Consider the following 18039-nt stretch of genomic DNA (forward strand, 5'->3'; position numbering starts at 1 on the left):
GTAAGCTACTCTGATTTAAATTAAAAGCCACTCTGATTCAGATAGAAGGGCGGGGTATAAATCTGCAGTCTTCTTCTCTTACTACCAGATCATATTCCTTTCCAAATTTTGACAGAACCCAACTGTTTTGGAATACATACTTGCATTTGGGACTGGAGTACATTATGGGAAAAAATTAGTTTTCATCTTTATATCTTTAGCATATTTAAAAGACAGAACTGAATGCTTTTCCCACCCTTGGTGAAGAATTTCATTGACACACCAGGAACTGTTTGTACTGGGATGAGACTGTGGCAGTTGAGACCTGGTGCTCACAACTGCCCATCTAAGATGATACATCCTATACAGCTGTTCTTTCACCAGACTTCCATAATTGCTTTTTACAAGGTAGATGCTAAAAGCCAACATTGGTGGGTCAGACCAGTTTGGCTTGCCTGACCAGTTTTGGATATTAAAAAACAAGGGTATAACAACACACGTCTGCTGTACAATACTACTCCTGACTGAAGGACCATCATGCTGCCCTAAAGATGTCACTTGGCAGCCTTTGGTATGCTACCTTATTTGAATACAGGACAAAACACTCACTCCTGGACCTGGAACTGGAGAGTATTCCCATAGTTGGAAGGGCATAGTCACACGGGACTCCACATGGGAAGCACAACCGCTTAATGAAAGTGAAGCATTAAGTCACAAACGTCTTAGTTGGAGAAAGGTGGCAAGGCTCAGGTATGAATGCCATAATTCCATAAAAGCACCAACCAGGGCAAGGATAGGAAGGATTCCTTGAACAACGAGGAACTGGGTGGACATAAGGCCCCTTCCTTTCTAGTCTGCTCCTATCATGATCTTGACCCAAACCATTTGTCTGCCATTCAATCTTTGGTGGGTTTTTTTTTTAAATCTCTTCTACTGGCTATCACAACATCACTGAGCATGTAACCCACTGGAAATGGAAACCTCAGAACAGGGGTCCTCAATGTGGCACTGATGGGTGTCATGGCACCTGCCAAGTGTTTGTTGAAAGTGGCTGGGTTCAGGTGAGGCTTTTGCCCAGGAGAGCTTCTTATTGGAGATCTGCCAGATACTGCCAGCTGAGGGTTTTCTCACTAGCTCAACAGAATACTTATTTGGGGTATGCTCATTTTTTAAAAGTATCCTATTAAATAAAGTGTCTGCCTGAAATGTTGAAGAGCTATGAAGTTCTGCATAACGCCACTTCCTGTCATTTTATGGGTGGCACCACCCCCTGCAGGTACCATTTTGTGGTTGTGTGCCCAGCACCCTGTGTCAGAATTCTAAAGGGGTGAACTGGGTCAAAAAGGCTGGGGACTTTTGCCTCAGAAAAAGGGAATTTTCCAAAACTAAACCATGAGTGATAGGTTAATGAAACATAAGGAGTTAGGTGCACAGCACTCAGATAACCAGCTCCTATGGAAAGCCACTGGAGTTTAGGCACAGACAAGTTTATTATGGAATCAGAGTTGGAAGGGACCTCCAGGGCCATCTAGTCCAACCCCCTGCACAATGCGGACAATTCACAAATACTCACCCACATATATACATCCCCAGTGACCTCAGCTCCATGCCCAGAAGATGGCAAAAACCTCCAGGATCCCTTGCCAAACTGGCCTGGAGAAAAACTGCTGACTGACCCCAAAGTGTCAATCAGCATTTTCCTGGGTGTGTAAGAAAGGGACAGAACTAAGCATTGATGCAACCCTTCCTGCCCTCCTTCTTATGACCTTCCTAATTCACAGAATCTGCATTGCTGTTAGTTGGCCATCTAGCCTCTGTTTAACAACCTCCAAGGAAGGAGAGCCCACCACCGCCTGAGGAAGCCTGTTCCACTGAGGAACTGCTTAAACTATCAGGAACTTCTTTCTAATTTTAGCTGGAAACTCTTTTGCTTTAATTTCAACCCATTGGTTCTGGTCCGACCTTCTGGGGCCACAGAAAACAATTTATGTGGCAAACATAATTTCTATGTCTGACTATTACCTTAAAGAATGAAACCCAAAACTAGGAGAGTGCGTAGTGTCACCAGACATAACAAGGCTTCCAGGTAGGGTTGCCAAGCTCCCGCCTGGGCAGGGGATCCCCCAGTCTGGGGGGCCCCAGCCTGCCGGCAGGGAGAAAACTACCAGGGGGATCCCTGCCCTGAAGAGCCCTGTCACCATGCAGTATGCGCAGTGCACTGATGTCATCTGGAAGTGACATCATCACACAGGACATGCCACATGGGGGATGCTCTAGGAATTGTGGTAAAATTCTATGGTACTCTATGGTAAAACTCTATGGTACTCTGTGGTAAAACTCTATGGTACTTTATGGTACCATAAAGTTTTATCACAATTCCTAGAGTGTCCCCCGCATGACATGCCCTGTGCGATGATGTCACTTCTGGGTGATGTCATTGTACTTTGCATGTGCGCAAGAAGTCCCCACTGCAGTGGCAGAGGGAAGTTGGCAGCCCTACTTTCAGGTTATCAGATGATAAACTGCAATTGCCCTGTAAAGGTAACACAGGACCTCATCCCAAGGCCATACGGAATCAATGGAAATATTTCCATAATGTTGCAGCATGCACACACAGTGTTCTCGCATTAAAAAGCAACACCTTGACCTGTTGCACGTTATTCCAGAACAGTTTGCTTAATCATAACTTGAAAAATAATTATCAGATACAATTTTGTTTTTACTTTGACCTATGTAACCAGAAGTTCTCATTACACTATTTATAGCCACTACAAAAAGCAGCTGTGCCAAGCTCCTTAGCAAAGCAGCAAAAGTGGTCTCATTTGGAGTACTGTGTGCAATTCTGGTCACCGCACCTCAAAAAGGATATTATAGCACTGGAAAAAGTGCAGAAAAGGGCAACTAGAATGATTAAAGGTTTGGAACACTTTCCCTATGAAGAAAGGTTAAAACGCTTGGGGCCCTTTAGCTTGGAGAAACGTCAACTGCGGGGTGACATGATAGAGGTTTACAAGATTATGCATGGGATGGAGAAAGTAGAGAAGGAAGTCCTTTTCTCCCTTTCTCACAGTACAAGAACTCGTGGGCATTCAATGAAATTGCTGATCAGTCAGGTTAAAACAGATAAAAGAAAATACTTCTTCACCCAAAGGGTGATTAACATGTGGAATTCACTGCCACAGTAGGTGGTGGCGGCTACAAGCATAGCCAGCTTTAAGAGGGGATTGGATAAAAATATGGAGCAGAGATCCATCAATGGCTATTAGCCACAGTATGTATATATATATGTGTGTGTGTATGTGTGAATGTGTGTGTGTATGTGTATGTATGTATGTGTGTGTGTGTATATACACATACACACATATATTGGCCACTGTGTGACACAGAGCGTTGAACTGGATGGGCCATTGGCCTGATCCAACATGGCTTCTCTTATGTTCTTAAGCCTGGCCTTTTCTTTTCTGAAAGGATGCAGGGAAACCAAAGTGCACTCCAGCTTCTTCAGACAGGCCAAGAAAGCTACCTTATAGTAGTCATACAGCAATCCCAGGGCAGCAGCACTGTCTTCATCCCCGTTGATGCTCATCATGGCTTTAGTGGCTGCTGTAAGAGGGTTTTCGAGAAAGGATTTCCAGGCTTCGTCCTCACTGGTATAGGGCCGCCTCTGGGAGTAGAGGGCGTCATTCTGAAGAACCAAGACTGGCCTTTTGCTTTAGAGAAAGATTGAAAAACAAACACAACAATGTTCAAGACACGTTAACAACTGGGATCCAAAGTAGGCTTCCCAATCCCCAGGTCCCAGAGGGGGATCCCCCATTTTTTCAGGCTTCCTCCCTCCCCCAGCCAGCTGACCGGCGGGGGAAGCCCCGCCCCCAGAGCCATCAAGCACCTCCATGAACGATTCCCATAGGGAATGATGGGGAATTGATCCATGGGTATTGGGGGCTCTGGGGGGGCTGTTTTTTGAGATAGAGGCACCAAATTTTCAGTATAGCATCTAGTGCCTCTCCCCAAAATACCTCCCAAGTTTCAAAAAGATTGGACCAGGGGTCCAATTCTATGAGCCCCAAAAGAAGGTGCCCCTATCCTTCATTATTTCCTATGGAAGGAAGGCATTTAAAAGGTGTTCAGTCCCTTGAAATGTGATGGCCAGAACTGCCTTGGAGCTCAATTGTGCTTGTCACATCCTTGCTCCTGGCTCCACCCCCAAAGTCCCCAGATATTTTTTGAATTGGACTTGGCAACCCTAATCCAAAGAGGTCCACATGTAGGCCTGAAGAACCTCTACAGGCTGGACAGTGCTGGTTTCCCTGTATGTTTACAGCTTCGGGCAGAAGTATGGATACCATTTGGGAAGATTCCCTCAGTTTCAGTAGCAACTTTTCAAAGCACACGGCAATTAGACAGGGCGGGAGCCTCAAAAGTCCAGGTGGGTACATACACATGCACAACAGCCCCTTAGAAACCAGGCACAATATTTAAAACTTTTAAATTTATTTTTAATTAAAAACTATGCTAACAATATATTCATCTGGGGCTCCTATTTCATTCTCATATTGCATGGTACCCCCATATCTCACATTCCACCAAACTGGCAATTTAATCAGCTGCAGCCATATAACGTTTCTTTTTTACAGATAGAGGACAGTATATTCCAGCAGCCATTGAGGCCTCTGTGGTAAAGACTGAAGCACAGTTGCTATGTAGAAATCCATTTGGATTGAAGGGATAGAGGCTATAGCTGGTAAATTTGTAAACTGCTATTATGCTTCATACGTACAATTTTAGGTGCCCCTTAAATTTGTCTCTGGACTTGTCTTACAGGCAGAGTTAGGTCAAATTTCTTTGGAGACAACTTTATTAACTCTTATTCATAATGACTCACTTGTATCATCATGGGATAAATTAATGGACTTAAAGTTGTCCACCTTAAACTTGCCAAAAGACACAATAATGAGTCTACCTACCAATTAGGTGTATAAATTAATAAGGGACCTTATTACAGATTTGGGCTACAGCAGTACGTATCTACATGCTTCACTTGGACTGTCTTGCCATCAGAAAATACCACCACATTTTTATAAGTTGAAGGTTTCAAAGCTGCAGCAAGCCTTTATGTTGGTAAACATGGACTCCTTACCTTCTGCGGTGTTAAATGGGAGATATTCATGGACACATTCAGATAGAATCCGCCAGTGTTCCATGAATGGGATCAAGACTAGAGCTCATAAGGGTTCATTTTGTAGCAGGAGCTCCTTTGCATATTAGGCCACACACCCCTGATGTAGCCAATCCTCCAAGAGTTTAAAGGGCTCTTAGTACAGAGCCTACTGTAAGTGAAGAAGGAGGTATTGGAAGGAGTTTTTAGATTTATGGGAAAAGAATATATTAGGATGCAGGGATCAATAGAGACAGGCCTGCTCAGGCATGTCCCGACTTGCCTAGCTAATAGACTGTCTTGGCTCAGGTTTATTTAGGCTCACAACCATAGTATTTTGGCTCAGCTTAGCTCAGGCTCACGACCATAGTATTTTAGCTCGGCTTAGCTCAGGCTCACGACCATAGTATTTTGGCTTGGGATGGCTCAGGCTTTGCAGGTGCTAGAAGCAAGAGGAAGCAGAAAGGCTTCCCACAAGCAGAACCGCCAAAAGACCACAGAGGAGTTGTGGGTAAAGTTGCCTAGGAAACAGATGGACCAAAAGGGGTTAGAAGAGGAACTTGTAGGCTACCGAAAGGGGAACATATTATATAAACATTGGCTTTTGGTTCTGGTTTATGTGGTTTATGCAAAGTTAACTGAAAGGAGTCAACAGTTGTGCAAGAAGTATATAAGGCCTGCGCGCCTCTGTGGTCTTTGCTCAGACTCTCGAGTCTGAAGCCCGTGTACAGGGCCCATATGCACGTTAAATAAAGAAAGCTGTTTTCCTGACTTCGCCTTACGCTGCCTCTGTTATTGATCCGACTGAAATTGGTAACTTATGAGCTTTTTCCTGCTACATAAGCTCCAGGAGGATTGGCTACATCAGGGGTGTGTGGCCTAATATGTAAAGCAGCTCCTGCTACAAAATGAGCCCTCATATTGTCTTTGATTGTCCTCTGAGAGCAGAAGCTAGGAATAAATTCCTCTTGCCTCTTTTTAAAATCTCTTTCTGATGTTTGTCAGTCAGTCAGTCAATATTTATTATGGTCAAAGACCAACATAAGTTTATGTGACTGTTGAATCTGAGATTATCTGGCTTCTTTCAGTTTTTGATTCTGGTGTTCCTTCTCAAGCGGCAAAATGTTTTGCATTTTTTTTCTGATAATAGAAGTTTGATTGTTTCAGCCCACATGGCTTTTTAACAGAAAGAAGGAAAGGGAAAAAAATAAAAGTTATGCTAACAATGTATTTATCCTTTTGAATTGGTTGGCTGTAGGGTTGCCAGGACCCCGCAACTGACTAGTGGGGGGTGGGAGGAAGCATTCCAGAAGTGGGGAGGGGCTCTGCCCCCAAACAGCAATGTCCTCATGCAACGGTCCTGACATATGTCATGCAGAAGTGATGTCATCACATAGGGGATGTCATGTTGCCAAGCAACATCTCCAACATGATGATGTCACTTCTGCATTATGTCATTGCACTGGGGATGTCACTGGGAATAGGTTTTCTCCCATCAGTCTGCTGGCTGGTGGCAGGCAGAAGCCCCAAAAATCGGGGGATCCCCCACCCCTGCCTGGAGAATGGGAACCCTCGTTGGCTGGCATATTAAGACTGGAAATTACATTCTAGTCTCACCCAGTTTAGAAAGGAAGTGGCTACTTCAGATCTAGTGGAAATAAGTCACCTGTCTAAGAGGACATATCAGAGATGCAGGCACTCAGATTAGGCTGCAAGCACGGCACCTCAACTAAATGCAAGTTTTCAGACTTTAATTCCAAATATTTACAATACCAGTTTTTAATATTTCTTTAATAATTTAGAAAAACCCGAACACTGGTAAACCTCACCATTTTGACTAGCTGGTCATTATAAATGAGCACTCATACCAAGCATAATTTTAATTTAATTTACCAAGCATCTGAATTTTAATTTTCTGTCATGATATTATTCTTGATGTTATACTTCAGAGTTATAAGTACATGAAGCATGTGAAGCCCTGCCTAGAAACACAGAGAAAGGGGACTCTTGCTTCATGTCAGACTAGTGGTCCATTCACCCCAATATCTGCTCTGAAACAGCTGCCAAGGTTTCTGGCAGACAAGGCACCAACAAGGCACGGGCTTTACCCCTGACCTCCCCAGTTGTCTTTGCCTAAAATGAATTCATAATTGGGAAGCAAGACACATACTGGAAAAGCAGAAGTGTTATTTTTAAAAGTTAGAACCCTAATTTTTAAATGCTTTGAGAGTAGTAAAGCTTTGTATCTTCCTTGGTGGCCAGAAAACAACAGGCCACAACTGCAAGAAGATTGGCAGTATCGTATATATTTTAGTGGCCTTTCAGCTGACAGCTCCACCCTCTGCCATCTTATACTCATATAGAGAAACATTTACAAAAGGCAGCATACAAAAAAGATATGTTAATAAGCTTACACTGGCCTAATGGATTGGAGACCAACTCCAGTTCAACAAGGGCTGCCTCTGAGCATTCAGAAAAACAGAATTTTTAAAGCCAAAAGCTAATTTTAATAGCTCTATTGTCCTAGAAAACCTTGCTGTGTCAATCAATGCCAAAAGAGCTATCTTTAAATCAGTTTTCTTCCAATGTACACAAGAGTTAGCTTGTATTTCAGACAGAATTTGAGTTTTACTTAAAATATTGGAGTGAGGGACTTGCAAATACAAGATACCATCAATCACAAAAGCAAATACACACAAACACACCTACAGAAAAAAAACATTCAGTTGTACCTCACCCTGCGGTCAGATACACTTAACGCATTATTAGCTCTTTTCTGATGGGGTAACTGGACACAATTAATGCATTTTAGGGAAGACGGGGGAAGAGGCAGGACTGGAACAGGATCAGATCGACATGGCTTTTTTAAAATTAAAAACGATGCCCCCTTATGGTTCCATTCTATCTTATGGGCCCATATAATACAATAGACTCCACACACAATTTGGTGCCCCCTCACCATTGGTGCCCGGGGCAAGCACCCCCCCCCCCCGCCCCCCTCCTAGATCCGGCCCTGGACTGGAGATAGCAAAATGAATCCTTGGTCATTCACTGAAATTCATTAATGGGCATGAGCCTTTCCACACTATTGGAAACTTGACCATTTTAGAATGTCTAACAGTACATAGAGGACCACAATATGAGTTAATCTTTGACACCAGTAGGCTGGCTCTCTCCATTCACGTCATACATTTGATGTAGACTGGGGTTGCCTACGAAAGCTCTCATGTTACAGCACTTTTGTTTTACTGCTCATTAACAGGAACCTTTATCGCAAAGAGTCGGACTTGACTGTGCAACTGAACAACAACAAACAGGAACCTTTCTGTGGACCATTGGGGTGAGTCACCAAACAACTGCTCCATTTCTATTCAAAGTTCAAATGCAAGAAGAACTCCAGCTAAGAAACAGACCCTAAACAAAGCCCAAATCCTATTGCTGAGGTTCTCTAATAATACATGTGGAAAGCATGAAGAACTATTCTAAGACTGAATGAAACTGCATGCATTCAGTTCCACAGTAAATGGATGCCACAACACTGTACTGAAACATTTTGTCTCCTATGTTGTTAAATACCTATGTGAACCTATGGGTGCAGTTATTCAGAGCTATGGAGCAAGGAGTCATCAAAACACTGACAACACCTAGCTCGACTTCTCAATTTCAATAGATCCAGGTGAAGCAAGTGATTTCTTAGACAAGTGCTCCAAATCAGCGATGAACTAGATAAGGAAAAAGACTTAAGCTCTGTTATGGAGATTTTTAGTAGGCTCCCCACCATCAACCACGAAGTAGGCATTTTGCCTGTTATAGATAAGGACACACACCCTCCTTAGGGATCAGATACACTCTCTGATACTATCCTTGATATTTTCCCCTCCCCAGCTTTGGCTGATTCATCAGTTGTGCTCTGTCCTGGAAAAGGATTTCATCATTGTCATGGTAACTTTAAGACTAGACTACAATAATATGTTTTGTACAGAGCCACTCTGGAAGACAGGTTGGAACATTCCATTGATCCAAAATGTACTTGCACAAGTACCAGCTAATGTAGGGTTGCCAGCTCTGGGTTGGGAAATACCTGGAGACTTTAGGGGTGGAGTCTGAGGAGGGCGGGGTTTGGAGAGGAAGAGGGACTTCAGAGGGGTAGAATGCCATAGAGTCCACTTTCTGAAGCAGACATTTTCTCCATCTGTCACCTGGAGATCAGTTATAATCCCAGAAGATTTCCAGCTACCACCTGGAGGTCGGCAACCCTTACAAATTTCCTTCTGGACTACATTCAAAGTTACCATACTGTTCCTTACTCTGTTGAGAACTTGAAGAACACCCCTAATATGAGGGTCCTTGGGTCTTTTTGTCTACCTTGGATGAAGAAATGCTGGTATCCAAAAGTCACTGGGGCCATTTCTGTTGTGGAAAGTTCTCCTCCTGAAACTAGGGCTGCCAGTCTCCAGGTGGTAGCTGGAGATCTCCCGGTATTACAATTCATCTTGAGACAACAGAGATCAGCTCACCTGGAGAAAATGGCTGCTTTGGAAGGCAGACTCTATGGCATTATAGAGCCCCTCCCCTCCCCAAATCCCACCCTCATCAGGCTCCACCCTCCAAATCTCCAGGTATTTCCCAACCTAGAGCTGGTGACCCTGCAAAAAACCCACATCTAGCTCCCTTCTGCTGGAGCAGCTGAAAAGCATTGAGAGCTGTAGAGGAAAACCTGGAGTGTATGAAAAACCAGAGAAATACCTGTGTGTGTGTGTGAGAGAGAGAGTACATGGGATATGCAGCTGCTTAGGAGGAAATGAAGACTGTATTCAGCGGAACTGCACTGCTGTATTTTTACTTATTTGTTTTAGGGAATGTGAAAGTCTCCTGGCTCCACCCCCAAAGTCCCCAGCTATTTTCTGAGTTAGACTTGGAAACCCTAGGCACCCCCTCACCACCTGGACTCAACCAATACATAACATACCAATATTAAATTTTTTATTAGAATATTTATATCACACCTTTTCTCAAGTCTCAAGCTAACTTGACTTGCTGGGCTCCATGGGCCTTCCAAATTTTGTTCCCTAGTCCACTCTTCTTAGTCTTTTGCCCTTCAGAAAGGCGATGAGGATTTGGTTCATCAGGGCAAAAGTCATAAAGAAAAGAAAGGTTGTGGCTAGATAGTATACTTTCCAAGTTCTGACCACTCCTCTAATTTGATCCAGGAGAATTTTGATCAAATATCTACCGTCAACTTGCTTCACTATATGCTCACCCCCATGGTTGACTGACCAGATTATTGCTGCGTGGCAACCCCAGAGCAGTTGGTTGGGCGCCTATTAAAAAAACTGGTTGTCTGTGCATGTGCATAAGTGCACATTCGAAGCACAGGGCAGAATTTTTAAAAATTATTTGTTTCTCGTGCACAGAAGCACCTATTCAAACAAGTACTTCTTTCTGACAACTCTGCAATCCCTTCATCAAGTACTAACCTAGAAATCACTCCCTTTCCCACCCAATCTAGCTTCCTTTCCTGCTCATCTTTGCATATGAAATCCGCCAAAGAACAATCAAGGCTTTTTTTGTAGCAGGAACTCCTTTGCATATTAGGCCACACACCTCTGATGTAGCCAATCCTCCAAGACCTTATAGGGCTCTTAGTACAGTGCCTACTGTAAGCTCCAGGAAGATTGGCTACCTCAGGGGGGCATGGCCCAATATGCAAAGGAGTTCCTGTTAAAAAAAAAAGCTCTGGAACTAATCTAGTCTCCTCCTGCTGCCATGATGCACCACAAACACCAGCCATTTTGAGACTTTCCTGCCAGAGAAAACCTGTGACATGGCATGGAGAAAGAAGTTCCAGAAGTGGAATCATGGTCAAGCCTAACTAGGGACTATATCCACCACCATCCCACCCCAAGAGATAGCAAAAGGGTTTTTTTTTTTGTTAATTTGTCACTTAAAAACAACCCCCGGGGCTCCCGATCCAAACAAAACATTGTGGCACATAAATGTGCAAGCAATGCCTCACAACACTGAGGCAGAGATCCGCTTATGTGCACATCAACAACTGGCTTTAAAAGGGGGGGGGGATTGATAATGGAAGGGAAGGTTCAGACTTCCCAAATGACTTGAGACTGCAATGGAAGAGTTCAGACATCTGGAAATGCAGGTGAAATTGGTTGCCTGGTAGAACCCAGACTTTCTCCGGTGTAAAAAAGAAAAAGACGAGAGGTGACAATGGAAGGCTGACAACTGCGGGATGGGATAGGAAGGATGCTGTCTGATTGTGCATTTTAAATCCAGAGGGAAACAGCAACAACACCAAATCAAACAGCACGTCCAACTGCACCCAAACAGTGGCAACCTTGTCAAGCACCCAAATGTTCCAAACGGGGAGGGGGAACAGAAGTTCACTGGGAGTTATGTAGTACATGTCAATTTTTTTTTTAGTTAAGCTATCAAACCTGGAAAATTTAGGCATGGATATAGCAATCCATCAGCAGAAGGCCGACAGATAAGGTTGCCAGTCTCCAGATGGCACTTAGAGATCTCCCGCTATTACAGCTGACCTGCAGACAACCAAGAACTTCCCAAACTGGAGTTGACAACCCTTCCTCTTCAAAAAACGTAATGGGAAGAGACTCTACATAAGGGCAGTGGTAACTTTATTGTTTCAAGACAGTTATGTTGTTGATCTGGAAACTGTAGAAGGCCCCAAAGAAGGCTCTGGATTTCTCCATCAATTCACTCATACATGTAAGATTTTCTGAATGATTTAACAGTTAGTGGGTCAAGTATAGAACTGGGTAGGCCAACAGTCAAATCCCTATTTAGCCATGAAGCTCACTGGATGACCTCAGAACAGGCACTCTGAGCCTTGAGAAGTTAGGAGGAGAAGAGAAAAATCACAGCAACTGCCCTGTGAATGAAGTACAAATGTAATTAATAGGATGCATCCTGACAGATAAACAAGCTATTTCAGGGACAACTATCTCGTAGGACAGCTTGGTCATCTGTATGTGCTGCTCTAAGAAGCATCATGGAAGACTCTGCCACATATCAGGTGCCAACACGTGGTAAAACTGCCACAAAGCTGCTCTGTACTCAAGTGTCTCTGTCCCAGCCTGGCTCCCAAACCAGCTGTATAAAAATGCTGCAGAATTTAATACTTCCTCCTTGCTTGTTATATACTTACTATACCCAGTGAAGAAGCAACTCCTCTACCCTCACCAGCCACCTCAAAACTTAAAAGGGTTGGCAAAATCCACAAAGTGCAATCTGACAACCTTAATCTGAAACCTGACAACCACAGATTCCCTTTGCGTGTGTAATGCCGCACACTCAATGTGCTTAATTTCTCAAGCACATTTCATTCTCATCACAATTGCCAGACTGTTAGTCGATTAGGCTGAGAGATTTTTTTTTGCACATGATTAGGAATTTGAACCCAAATCACCACACTAGGCAACCTACACTCAAGTATACTTCAATTTAGTTCAGCCAAAACAATCCAAAACAGCCTTACTGATCTAGTAATTAGAACAAATTTGTCCATGAGCAGCAACATTAAAGTCAACAACAAAATATCCTGTTTATATCACCACATTTACATCTAAACTTTCTTCCGCAATGGAATTGGAGGTGGCATACACTGGGATTTCCAAGAACTCTCCCATCCAGATCTTCTTAACTTCAGCAATATTATTCAGTATTACACAGAGACCATATCCTGGCACATTATATGCAAACTATTATATATAAACTATATTATAAGCATACTATATATTTTAAAGTATATTTAAGCCTGCTGTGAAAACGCTGTGATGTGACATCAACCCAAAGTTGGAAATGACTAGTGCTTGCACAGGGAATTACGTCTTTACATAATCAAGGCTTTTTTGTAGCAGGAGCTCCTTTGCATATTAGGCCACACACCCCTGATGTAGCCAATCCTCCAAGAGCTTACAGAGCTCTTAGTACAGGGTCTACTGTAAGCTCCAGGAGGATTGGCTACAACAGGGGTGTGTGGCCGAATATGCAGAGGAGTTCCAGCTACAAAAAAATCCCTGCATATTATAAGCACAGAATACTTGCTCAGGTGTGCCTAGCATACACTACACTGGAGGAAATTTCTTACCCAGTAAACCTATACGTAATTAATAAATAGTCCTTTACTTAGCCTGGGCTATTTCATAGCAGCAGGGGTTTTTTGAGCAGGAATGCACAGGAACACAGTTCCAGCTGGCTTGACATCAGGGGTTGGGCCTAATATGCAAAGGAATTCCTGCTGGGCTTTTTCTACAAAAAAAGCCCTGTGTGAAATAGTGGTGACATCATGGGGTGTGGCCTATGATGCAAATGAGTTCCTGCTGGGCTTTTTCTACCAAAAAAAGCCCTGAATAGCAAGCTCAGGTTTTGCTACATGCAAAGAACTGCAACTACAATTATGGAGCTATGAACTCATCAGCATTGAGGAAGGCTCACTGAATCTCATACTCAATGCTCAAGCAAGGGTTGCCAGGCTGTTTGATGGTTGTCCAGCATAAACCCTCATCTCTGGCAACTAATGGGGAGCTGCAGGGACAGAACATGGAGTAGGGGCACTCAGTGCTCAGACTAGCAGTGGATCCAGAGTGAGCTCTTTCCCTTCACTACTACTTGATCCTTTATACTGGAGATGCTGGGTTTGAACCTGGTACCTTCTGCGGGCCAAGCAGATACTTTACCGCTGAGCCATGGCCCCTCCAGAAATCTGTCTTGTGTAAAGAGGCCGTAAGTAGCTCCCAGCAACCAGTGACCAGAAGGAAAAAAGATGAGGGCTATAGAGAATGGACCAAATGGAAAGCACAAAAGAAAAAGCCACCGCCATTCAGCTCTCAAGATGAAAAGCTAGTTATAGGAAAACCTGGCAAATTCCAAATGCACGTTCTTGTCCTTTCTCATGGCAACACCCAAAGAAAATGCACAAATGCCTTAAAGGTAACCTAACTTGGTTCAAAAGGAGTGTAGAAAGAATTATCTTTCAAGCTATCAAAGCGTGAGGTTTGGCAGTAACTCAATCCCTCAACAGAACTGCAGGTTCTGTTAAGAAAACAAGACCATATTTTCTAAAAAGACTGCAAAATGTGCACATTTGACAGCCATCTTCTGTCAAGACTGAACTTCTGAAGGGTCTATTGGCACAGTGAGCTGTGCATACAATACTAAATGGTATTTAGCAAGATCTGGAAATAAGTCTTCTATTGTGTATTTAATTACTTCATAACGACTGGTTTGTTTTTCTGCTTGAATAATTTTTTTTCAAGGACAGGAAAACATTACAGCAGCAAGTATTCTGTGCTTTGTAGGAATACTCCGGTCACAATGCCAAGGTAGTGTCATGTGGCAAGAGTGTTGGTCTCTTGGTTTTAAATCTGTTCACAGTAGACTTGGTCAATGCTCACCTTGATAATAAGAATTAGTTTTAGGTCTGTCTGCCAGTTAATAAGCTGACAAATCTTCTCCATCAAGGAAACTTTATAGCTGCAATCCTAAGAATAACGTCCTTGGAGGAAGCACCGCTGAATAAAATGGGGTTTAATTCTGAGTAAACCTACTTACGACCACTCCCTGCTTGACCAATACAATTTTACAGCGCCAACAAACTTTTCCAGTAGTTAAATGAGAAGGAGGTGTCTCTTTTGACCACCCAAAAAGGCTAGGCTGAAGATCATGGGATCTTCTTGGATGGCAGGTCGGGGAGTAAAAGACTGAGTGAAAAAGTGACTGGATCCAGCCCACAGTGTTCCATCACGTTATCTAATTTACAGACCATCCTACAGAGTTACACCCTGCTAAGCCAATTGACTTTCATGGGTTTAGAAGTATGTAATTCTGCTTAGAATGGCACTTCCAAGGTTCTAAGAGACTCAATAATTTATTCTGCTTTTATCTTTCAAGCGCAAATATCCCTATGACATGATGGCCTCCTCTGTTTCAAGAGAAAATACAAAAGACATCAAGTAGTCCACATCTTAAAAATTAATTTATTGGAAATTAAGAGCATCTGCATATATAAGAACAGCAACTATATGCTCTTATTGGCAGTGACAATGGAAAATGATTTAGCAAGAGGACATATACATCTAACCTAATTCTAAAAGTGACTACAAAATAACTCTCCAATTGTTATGAAACATTGTAAGTATGTGTGTGTGTATACACACACACATATATGTATATACACATACATACACACATATATACACACACATATTTACTAAAATGCAACTCATTAATATGTGTAGAAAAAAAACAAAAGAAGAACTCAAACAGTATGGGGGGAAAGAACTTAGAAGTTGCATCTGTGCTGGAACACCGTAAATTCTTAATGCAGATTATCACTTTGAGGGTCTTTGCGACTTTAGGGTGAAACATTTTCCCCAACAGTAGTTAAATCTGACTTGTTTTCAACATATATATTCATCACTGATGCTCAAACAGAACCTTCTTATATCACTCTTTTAAAATTTGGGAGGCTATGTTCTGAAATCAAATGCCGTAGAATAAAAGGTACTTGTAGTTCAAAGATATTTTTGCTACATTGGAAGATTTTAAAATGGAGTAGACAACAGAAGATGAAGATACATGAAATAATGTGACTGGTACACTTGTAGAGCAATCCTAAAAACAACTGAAGTTAACCAGATTAGAAGGTGTTACCTCTATTAAGCTGCAGTTCTTGGCACACTTATTAAGTAAGTACCACTGAACTCAACTGGATGTGCTTCTGAGTACACATGCTTAGGACTGCCATGGCAGATGTGCCATACCAGCAGTGACACAAGAAGAGGTGCTGTAATTTGTCACTCTGATCCTTCAGATCAAAAAAGTATAGTGTCAGTAGGGAGACCCTGGTTCAAATTCCTACTCTGCCACGAATGCTTTCATGACTCTCTCAGCCTAATTGGCTTCACAAGGTGGTTGGTATGACGATAAAACAGAGGTGAGAACATTGCTTTAGTAAGCTGCTTTGGAGTTCCTATTGGGGAGAAAAGTGGAATATAAATATCTAAATAATTAATCCAGTGGGTAGGACTTTCTACTAACAGCAGTTATTCTTTTGTTCAAGTACATGTCTTCAGATCTCCTTATTCTATCCTGATCCAAGCCCACTACTAGATTTCAACACGACTAGCAAAAACAAATAGAATAACAACCTTAGCCACACTGCACTGCATTTTAGCAAATGTTGTCTTGATTCTCACACACCACCTGGACATAACGTTGTCAAAGGTCGAATTTCAGTCTGACTTTTATTCATTTTAGCTATAAATGACAGATCAACACGTAGAAAATTCCTCAATGAAAAGCCACATTTCAGCTCCAAGACTGATCTACAGTTCTTGTTGCCATTTTATGCCACCCTTGTTAAGGCATGGAGACATTTGTCTTTAAGTAATATTTACAATAACCGTTTCCCTGTGTTCCAAGCAGAATATACTTTAATATAAAGACTCTTGTACACCTGAGTGCAGCTGAATGCCTTCTTATGAAGGACTCTTTTTTTCCTCCTTTGTAAGTCACACTGGCAGCTAGACAGAATCTCAGCTGCCAAGCAGGAAGATGACTTGATGCCAAAGCCCATACATATTCAAGCAGATGGCTGCTCAGCGTCTCTGCCCTACAGCCCTTTCCGTGGCATTAAGCTAAACGGAGCAGCAAATTAGATGTTAAGAGCTTCTAAGACAAAGTTGACAGTATTTCAAGCACAGTGATGACCTATTCCCAGAAGAAGCATAGTAGCTGAGACTTCGTCAGCCTGTGTTTTTTTTTAAGTCTACCATGTACGATTCTTCTTAAAACACAGAGGTGGCTTGCTAAAACACAAACAGGAACAACAACCCAGTTTGTGGAAACACAGATGAAAGTCAACACACCACAAACATGCTTGAAACAAAAGCAAAGAACCATCCAAGCAGCTGCAAGTTTGCCTTGTGAAAAACACAAGAAAGCCAAATCTCTGCTCAACAGAGAGCAGTCAAGGAGCACAATCTATTTAAAAGATAAGAAGTTGGCTGTGATACAACAGGAGAAGCCAGGAACAGATCAATTGCCTACAGTGGGCCGTTCACCACTCCAACCCCACAACGTTCTACCGGATTACCTGGAGAAGTCCACCCTGCCTGGCGGATGAGATTCATAAAAATCCATCAGTTCTTCCTCCAAAAGCACATTAAGGAGGCGCCTTGAGAAGTCCAAAGAATGAATTTGCACATTTGGGATCCAAATGCACACCAACGCTCAGCAACACCTTCTTAAAACTAGAGCAGCAGCATTCAAGCCATCAGACACAGACACTTAAAAAAAAATTTCAGAGGACTTAGGTGTGACTCAAGTAATGATGGCCCAGTTAAAATAACTCTCCTTGCCCAGCCTGTGTCCTTGCGTCTTCAGAGGAGGCGGAGGGAAGCACACCCAGCACTTCATTAGGCTCCCGCATTCGGAAGGCACAACCAAGGCAAGAGCCTTGGGCAAGGTGAGGGTCTGAGTTCCTCTGTGGGGAGGCGGGGATTTGGGGCACCTCCCTGACAGGAAGCAATTACTCTTACTATTTATCACACTCAGCGTCTAAAGAGGTGAAGGAGGCGATGGGGGTGACCAACGCCTCAGTTGAGGTGTCAAGTTTCAAAGGCCAAACTGTTCTCCAAAGGAAAGAGGACCACCCCTTCTCAGAAGCCACCGGCCGCCTGTGGGACAGGGAACGCTCCTGGCCAAGTTGGAGCCAACCTTTTTTATGCACAGACACAGGAGAGCGCCAGAAATCCCCCAGGCGTCTCTGCCATTTACCAGCCATCCGGAGGACATAGGCTACCCTGGGGGAGGACAACCACAAATGCGCACAGGGTCGAACCCAACCGAAATGTTTTAAGCCG

At 43.0% G+C, this 18039-nt stretch overlaps 1 protein-coding gene across 5 annotated transcripts in view; it reads right to left on the bottom strand.

Moving 5' to 3' along the window:
• The window catches only part of GRHL1 (grainyhead like transcription factor 1), a 77906-nt gene that overhangs the window by 58392 nt on the left and 1475 nt on the right, over window positions 1-18039 (bottom strand). For 4 of the 5 annotated variants that reach the window (XM_060234117.1, XM_060234092.1, XM_060234109.1 and 1 more), the window contains exons 1-2: window positions 17271-17446; window positions 3503-3689 (exon numbers count right to left, since the gene is read on the bottom strand). In XM_060234117.1, the coding sequence (XP_060090100.1) occupies window positions 3503-3689; window positions 17271-17317 (234 nt within the window). In that variant the 5' untranslated portion in view covers window positions 17318-17446. Of the gene's footprint in view, window positions 1-3502; window positions 3690-17270; window positions 17447-18039 lie in introns of those variants that run through there. The other variant, XM_060234100.1, reaches the window with a different exon arrangement.

This window comes from Heteronotia binoei, chromosome 1, assembly GCF_032191835.1.
Source record: "Heteronotia binoei isolate CCM8104 ecotype False Entrance Well chromosome 1, APGP_CSIRO_Hbin_v1, whole genome shotgun sequence".
Classification (NCBI taxonomy): Eukaryota; Metazoa; Chordata; class Lepidosauria; order Squamata; family Gekkonidae; genus Heteronotia; species Heteronotia binoei.